The following is an 8,629-nucleotide window of genomic DNA, read 5'->3' as shown; positions in this document are numbered from 1 at the left end:
ACCCACTCCGGAAGAAGGCCGAGGCGGGGGAAGCTCCAGGGCGGAGGAGGAGGAGGATCTAGGCCGGCATCCGTACGGCCCCAAAGAAACGCTGTCAGTGTACAACGCCTGGATCAGCGTCTCATACGATCCCATCGTCGGGAATCAACAACCTCGGAAGTGCTTCTGGGAAAAGGTTATCGAGGCCTACCACGAGATTAAGCCGAAAAAGACCCGCCGCCGCATATATAAGATGCTACGCGCTCACTTTAACCGAGTCGACAGAGAGGTCAAACGATTCTGCGCCATCCACAAGAATGAAGCGGCTCATGACCAAAGCGGAGCCACGAGAGCCGACATTCTGAGGTCGGCTTTGCGGGTCTACTTCGACGACACCAGCAAACAATTCAAATATGTCGATGTTTGGGAGGTCGTCAAGGACGAGGAAAGGTGGGTCGGCGGTGTGCGGTCCAGCACGGGCTCGACGTCGAAGCGCACGAAGCACACGGCGAGTGGCCAATACTCGTCTGGTCAGAGCGGTTCGGGCAGCGGGCCACAAGAGTTTGGCTCGCAGGAGGTTGAGACCCCGGCAAACGATGCTGGGGGATCCTCCCGTGGGCGCCGTCGGCCGCAAGGGAGAAATGCAGCGAAGGCGGATAGAGGGAGGAGGGGCAGAGCCGAATCAAGCCAGGCGGGCTCGGGGGGACTCCCCCAACTCCCTTATGGCCATGTACATGACCGCCACAATGGCGGACACTTCCCGCTTTACGCCAGCCCAATACAAAGCCTGGCTTAACGAATTTGCGTTTATGGCGGCACAACTTGGCATTCCGCCTCCTCACGGCTTCAGTGCACCTCCACCGCCTCCGGGGGATGATTCGCCGGCGGAGTAGTTTTTTTTTTTATTTTCTGTAAAATTGTATTTTAAATTATATCATTTTTATTTTTTTTAAGATTTTAATTATGTCTTTTTTAATTTTTTAAAATTTTAAGTTGTATTTTTTTATATTGTAATTTTATTTTATTTTTAATGAAGCGTGTTTTTTTAATTGAATTTGGTTTGAAATAAAAATAAAAAATGAAATTGAATGAATAGTAATTTAAGGGACGGATGGTTGCAGGTTCCGTCCCTTAGTTAAGGGATGGAGTAAAAAAGTACAGTGTTGCCCGCAAATAGTAATTTAAGGGACGGTTTAATGACAGCGTTGTGGATGGCTTTAGAAGTTTCTACCATTCCACAAAAATCCTAGTTCACCTATTCATTTATCCTCTTATCATTTGAGAGCTCTGGGACCAATCAAGTGAAGCGCGACAAGAGTTCAAAGATGACGAAGATGACAGATTTCTCAATTCGGATTTATCTAGTTAGTTTTATGTTTACCATGTCTGCCTTTGTTTTTAGAAGTTACTTGTCTATGAGTACTAAACTCATAAAATTATAAGATTTTGCGACAATTTGACTCAAAGTGTTTTTCTAATTATTTATCTAAAGTCCAAATCACATTTTACTTTAATAATACATGTTTGTTACTGCTTTTGATTATTTAGCCATAATTTAATCATCCGCTGTGTTTGCAAAAATTCTAGAGAAGTGTTAACGCTTTATCATATGAATTATTAACGTCAAGTCAATAATAACCAATGATATTTGCGACCAAGTGCGATGACAATGGATATTAGGAGTAACATGGTCACAATTTATAATTGGATCAAATTTATAATCAACTGGAGTATTTGTTTAAAATTATAACGATCGTCATAGTATAATAACTTGAGTTAAGTCATAATTGTATGTTAGATTTACAAATTGAATTATTGAAGAGTCAATGAAATCAATACCTTAGAATCCCCTACCTACTTAATTAATCCTCGTTTATTATTTTTTATCCTTATTATCTTTATTTAATTATGTCTAATTGCCTATTAGCCACAAAAATAAGTCCAAAACTTGTGGTTTAGATATTTTCGAGAGAATAGTTTTTTAATTATATTTCGATTGTATAAGTTCTCGTTTCTAATTAATCATTCAAAAATATGCTTAATTCACAATTAGTCATTACAAAGACAAGCCATTTGGTTGTATATATAATATCAATAAATTTGACCCAACAAATTCCGTTTCATGTATGTCACTAGTTTTATTCATTTGCTAGTTGCTAGATGTTAGCTGCTAGCTTCTAGCTGCATAATTGGTTTGAGAAATTATGATGTGTCGTGTGTCAAGGGGAAATCGTTGTAAATTACAATTAATTATTTTTATTGAAGGCGACTTATAAATAATTATAATACGTATGTTTGAACATTCTTGTATGCGTATACATATGCGTATCTATACGAGAGAAGTAAGAGTAGCGTTTCCAAAATTAAAGAAATGAAGTATTGGTCTAACAAATATTAATGTTACTATGCACGACAATTAATATTTTTAGGCTTATAATTACGCAGCTAATATAGAATTAGTAACCGAAAATGATAGTTTGAACTTTGAATTAGAATTAGAATTAATAAACGTGGTCAAATGTTAATACGTTTTAGTTTACTTAGTCTAAAGGTGGTGTTCGGTTTCCAAAATAAAATAATACCAAAATATAACCTAGGATTTAGTTGTGAGATTATTTTAGTCATAGGAGGTTAGCTATGACTAATTATCCCGTGATTATCTATCTAAGATTGAATTGTGGGATTGAATCTCATGAACCAAACACACTACAAAATTAATCTCGGATACAATCTTGCAAACCGAACACCCCTTTAAAGTATTAAATTAATTTTAGCCTTGTGAACACTGACTACTAGTACTACTACTATAAAAACTGGATATAACCTAAATTTTAAAACTGTTTTTTATAGGCAAATGAACATAAAGAAAAAAGTAAATTAATGTGGACCCAAATTTAAATTATTTTGATTATAGTCTCAGACATTACAATTATACAACTACACACAGCAAATCTTAATTTAATTAGGTTATAATATTTATGCTTTATCTGTGGAATATATAATATCAACTTTAAGAGATCAGTAAACAAATTTTATACTACTGTTTGCCAATAATGAATTTTATTTTTACATTTATAGCCGACGATCAAGGTAGTTGTAAAATCCTAATATGACAGCAAAGTTCAAATTTTTTTTAATTTATTAAGTCCTAATATATATTCATTTTAGGAATGCATGTATCATTTTTTTTGTTACTTAAAAGCAAACTATTTCCCCCTCATTATTATAAAATATGCGCCACAAACCTTAAGACATAAAGTATGAAACAAAAGGAGAAATTGTAATGATAGCCTAGTTTGTTAAGGTGAGAGGGACCAAAATCGAGAATAATATAGTACTATATCGTTGTTTATTAGTAGTATAATTATTAAGCTCGGCCAGTTTTTTTTATATGAGGCTATCAATTCATAGCTTATTTGTTTTCTTATTTTCAATTTCTTACCGTGGATGGTCACTTTTACCTACAACTCTTAAATGGACAAGAATATAGTGTGTGTCACTAACGAATGATCATATGTGGCCGAATTTTTCTACATATTATGACGATTTAATTTTTATGAAGTTGTATTATTTATAAATGATTATTTCATGTAAAACAGAATTAAGAAACGTCTATTAGTACAATTTGGCATATTTTTTTATTATTCCTGCCACGTGAAAATTGTAAGTATGTAAATACCGTTGGCAATTGAAACTAAGAATATAACATATAACTGTCCCACATCGGTGTCAAGAGAATACTGAAACTAGTATATAAATCTCATGGGCCCCTCCTCCTATCACCAATTGGTTTTAAGATGGAACCCATGGATTTCTATCATGGTATCAGAGCGGGTCGCCGACTGTGGGTCAAATTTAACTGACCCAACAGTATATCTGGGCCGAAACCGAAAAAATGACTGTCCTAGCAGTATATCTGGACTTAAAAATTTGGACCAAGTGGTCCAACCGATCGAAAAAAAATTGGGCCGATTGTCCAATCGATTAGAGAAAAGTCCAACCCCTCCAAGGTTCACCTTGAAAGGTTTGAGGGAGGGTGTTGGCAATTGAAACTAAGAATATAACATATAACTGTCCCACATCGGTGTCAAGAGAAAACTGAAACTAGTATATAAATCTCATGGGCCCCTCCTCCTATCACCAATTGGTTTTAAGATGGAACCCAAAATGGGGTAGCAGAGAGGAAGAATAGGATCATCCTTGAAATGACTCGAGCACTTCTTTTTTATTCCAAAGTCCCACCAATGTTTTGGCCTGAAGTTGTAGCTACTTCTGTTTACCTCCTCAACCGCCTTCCCACAAAAAACTACATCGAAAAACCCCTTTGGACCACCTGGCTACCTTAACACAAATCCCTGCGGCCTTATCTCTTCCCCCCAAAATTTTCGGTTGCACTGTCTACGTACACGTTCCAAAACAAGAAAGAACCAAATTTTCTTCGTGTGCAATTAAGTGTGTATTTATGGGGTATGGGATCACTCAGAAGGGCTATAGATGTTATGACCCTAAAACTAAGAGAATTACCACTACCATGAATTGCAACTTCCTCGAAACAGAATTCTATTACCACCTTGGGACTCAGGGGGAGAGTGAGAGACAGGGGGAGACCCAAGAAAGCGACTCCCTTCGGTGGCATGTGCCAAGTCACTTCGATATGGGACCACCAGAGCAAGTTGGTACCATCCATGAGTCGAATTTGTCTACAGAAACGAGCCCTTCAGCGCTTCCGCCGCCATCCTCTGATCCAACCGTACCGGAATCCGAGGTAATCTCTGGCACACTTTCTGAGGATACGATTAGTACTTCTAACCCCCCTAATACAGAGGAAGACACCACTATTGACCAAGACACAGGACAATACGTACTTCCGCTGCGCAGTACAAGAGGAATCCCTCCAAGAGATATTCACCAGAGAGGATAGGAAGAAGAAGTAGATACTCAATAGCAAGCTTTGCTGAAGCTAATATCTCCAAAATGGCAAGGGCATTCCAAACTGCACTATACTAGGAGGAGATACCTCGAACATTTGAAGAAGCCATAAAAATCAAACATTGGAAGGAAGCAATGTTGGTTGAGATGAAAGCCTTGCAGAGAAATCACACATGGGAGATCAGTTCACTACCCGAAGGGAAGCATACCGTAGGGTGCAGATGGGTCTTCACTATCAAAAAGAGACCAGATGGAAGTATTGAACGATATAAAGCTCGACTGGTGGCAAAAGAATACACACAAACTCAAGGTATCGACTATTCTGAAACTTTCTCTCCAGTTGCCAAAATGAATACTGTAAGAGTACTTCTATCTATAGCGGCAAATAAAGACTGGCCTCTCCATCAGTATGATGTCACTAACGCTTTTCTTCATGGAGAATTGAAAGACCCGATTTACATGGAAGCTCCACCAGGTTTTTCAGAAGAGTTCGGGCGAGAGAAGGTGTGTAAGTTGAAGAAAACCCGATACGGGTTAAAACAATCTCCAAGAGCATGGTTCGGCAGATTCACAGAGGTGATGAAGAAATATGGGTATCAACAAAGCAGTTCTGATCACACACTATTCATCAAACGAGAACGTGAGAAAATTACTTGCTTGATAATTTATGTGGATGATACGATTATCACTGGAGATAATGATGCCGAGATAGAGCGACTAAAGGGGCATCTTGCTGCGGAATTTGAAATGAAGAATCTGGGTGACCTCAAGTACTTCCTCGGGATTGAAGTACTTAGATCTGGAAAAGGGATTTTTATTAGCCAACGCAAGTATATACTGGATCTCTTGGCAGAGATAGGAATGTTGGACTGTAGGCCAGCAGACACTCCTATAGTTCAGAATCATGGGCTCCAAATCATAAAAGGAGCAAACCCTACCGATCGGGGAAGATACCAGAGACTTGTTGGGAAACTCATCTACTTATCCCATACTAGGCCAGACATTGCCTATGCTGTAGGAGTCCTCAGCCAATTTATGTATTGTCCTCAAGAAGAACATAGGGAGGCAGCGCTTAGAGTGGCACGATACTTGAAAGGAACTGCCGGACATGGAGTACTGTTTCGGAAGAATGGGCACCTAGACATCCGCGGATATACTGATGCAGACTGGGCAGGGAACTCGATGGACAGACGATCCACCGGAGGATACTTCACCTTCGTTGGTGGAAACTTGGTAACTTGGAGAAGTAAAAAGCAGAAGGTAGTAGCACTCTCAAGTGCCGAGGCTGAATTCCGAGGTATTAGAAGTGGCTTAACCGAAATACTGGGGCATAGAAGATTGATGAGAGAGTTGGACTTGGAGTCACAGAAGACTTGCAAGCTGTTATGCGATAATAAAGCTGCAATCAGCATTTCAGAGAATCCAGTGCAACATGACAGAACGAAAACGTCGAGATTGATCGACATTTCATAAAGGAAAATCTTGAGGAGAAGATAGTGGAGATCCCCTATGTAAAATCAGAAGATCAACTAACAGACATCTTGACTAAGGCCGTCTCCGCAAATAATTTCCAAGAAGTGTTGGGCAAGTTAAGTTTTGGAGACCCCGTCACTTGACTTGAGGGGGAGTGTTAGAAAGAGACCCGGAATATTCTACAAAATCAAGGAGAAGATCACGTATTGAATGAGAAGATTGCGAAGCATCTTTACCACATTATTAGGAAGATTTGATTGAGATAATATCTTACCATGTATAGTGATTATCTAGCTTATATATGATGTACTATGCCATACCACATGTATGGAGGAGTATTTGGGAGTAGTATTTTCTTGAATAATCCATATTGTCATAAACTTAAACATGAGACATCATTATCCATTCATTTACAACAAATAACATTCAACACTGATGAGAAAATAACTAGTAGCTAATTGAGATTAGATACAAACTTGTCAATTGCATCATAAATTTTCACTCAAAATAACAATTTCTACTTGCCCAATGACCAAGTTAACCTTAAAGCATACAATGACAAAATATTTATGAATTATTAGATGGTATTTGCTATTCATAATAAGTGTATACATAACGTAATTTTTTTTCTTTTCCAGAATGATCTTGAATCGGAGATGGTGAATATGTATACTATAATAATATTACTGTATTAATATAAAATTAAAATCCAACTCAAGACATCCTTGCCAAGAAGAGAGCTGTGGTTCCTCAAATTTGGAAATCCATCAAATTAATTATTGTATTGCAAATTGTGATGTGAGCAAAGATTATAGAATAGTAATCTCAATCAAATTAAAGTCGCAAGAAATTATTGCAGAAAAGAAATAAAATTAGTGGTTAGAGATGGTCCACCAAGTGCAAAATATTTATTAAATTTCGGTTAATAATTAATCATTACATAAAATATACAGTGTGAGTATCTCTTTTTGTATAATTAAAGTTAAACCCTAGCTATGGAGCCGTTTTCGCTGATCATTTGGCTTAGGACCACCTCCTCCGCCGCCCCTACCTGTCCCATTTTTATAGTGATGGTGTCGCCGCCGCCGCTGCCGGCTTTCCTATCTTCAGAGATGACCGTAGCTCCAACACCTCCTTCTTCAATCTCCGATTCTCATCGCTTAATCTCTCGCAATTTTTCTTCAACACCTCACACTCTACCTCAGTTTGCTTCAATTTACTCCTGCAATAAATTAATTTAGCATCACAAAAAAATAAATAAAAAATAATATAAGTAATATATTTGTGTTTGTGCTTGGATACATAGTACTATTAAAAGAGAGAAAGAGAGACCTTGCTCTTCTATTTTGAAACCAAACTTCAACTTGTCTTGGCTTGAGATTTAGTTTCTCTGCAAGGGACAGTTTTTGGGCCTGCAAGATTCCACCATTTATGCAAATAAGTAATGTGAGAGAGAATCACTAAAATAGTGTATAGTGTGTGTATTTTGTGTACAGTGTGTGCAGAAATTCTTCAAATTCAATTTATTCACCGTGTTGAGGGTGGTGTGTTGTCTGAAACTATCCTCAAGCAAGGTGGTCTGATCCCCAGTGAGCCTCAATTTCTTCCGGCCATAACACATGGAGAAATCAACGTCGCGATCATCATCTCTGTGATCATGACTATTATTTGGATGAATTGGGATGGAGAGATCGAAAACAAGAAGACGTTTGTTGTTGTTGTTGTTCTTGTTTTGCGGGACTTCTCTTTTTGGAGGGAAGCCTAATCCGAGGCCGAGGCCGAGGCCGAGGCCAAGGCAAACTTTACCATCTCCATTATCCATGTCTTGTTAAATGAGTTAGGATTGGGAGCCACATTTATACTGTTATTTAATATAATGAGATGAGTTATAACAGCTACACTATAAGTTTGGGGTGTAAGTAAGATTAACCACATGTTTAATTATGTATTTATTATCAATGGAGTGATTATCAATTCAAAATCAAACAATAATGACATGCGTTAGGCATATATATGACTCTTACGAGGAAACCAAGAGAAATTGAGAGAGAGAAAGAGCAATCACATGTTTATCATGTTTGACTTACTGTTAATATTTGCTTGCATTTAGGGGTGAATTTAATTTACTGTATTAGAAAAGACTAACAGCAGGAGTTAATACATTATAATGCTCAGGTAAAATTCAGCTTTCTAACTTGTAACCCCTCCTGCATCATTAATTTCTTTCTTTCTTCTTTTCTTGACTCAA

At 37.9% G+C, this 8,629-nt stretch overlaps 1 protein-coding gene across 1 annotated transcript; it reads right to left on the bottom strand.

The window, feature by feature from the left end:
* Positions 1-7,279: 7,279 nt before the first annotated feature.
* Positions 7,280-8,223, bottom strand: LOC121800197 (homeobox-leucine zipper protein HOX19-like). The gene is made up of 3 exons (XM_042199786.1): positions 7,913-8,223; positions 7,714-7,793; positions 7,280-7,603 (listed from the first exon to the last, which is right to left on the bottom strand). Exons 1-3 carry the CDS (start codon positions 8,201-8,203, stop codon positions 7,444-7,446), a joined length of 531 nt encoding a protein of 176 aa, XP_042055720.1. The 5' UTR covers positions 8,204-8,223; the 3' UTR covers positions 7,280-7,443.
* Positions 8,224-8,629: the final 406 nt, after the last annotated feature.

Source organism: Salvia splendens, chromosome 4 (genome assembly GCF_004379255.2).
Source record: "Salvia splendens isolate huo1 chromosome 4, SspV2, whole genome shotgun sequence".
Taxonomy (NCBI): domain Eukaryota; kingdom Viridiplantae; phylum Streptophyta; class Magnoliopsida; order Lamiales; family Lamiaceae; genus Salvia; species Salvia splendens.
The sequence above is the reverse complement of the archived record's forward strand: the minus strand, read 5'-3'. Positions and strand labels throughout refer to the sequence as shown.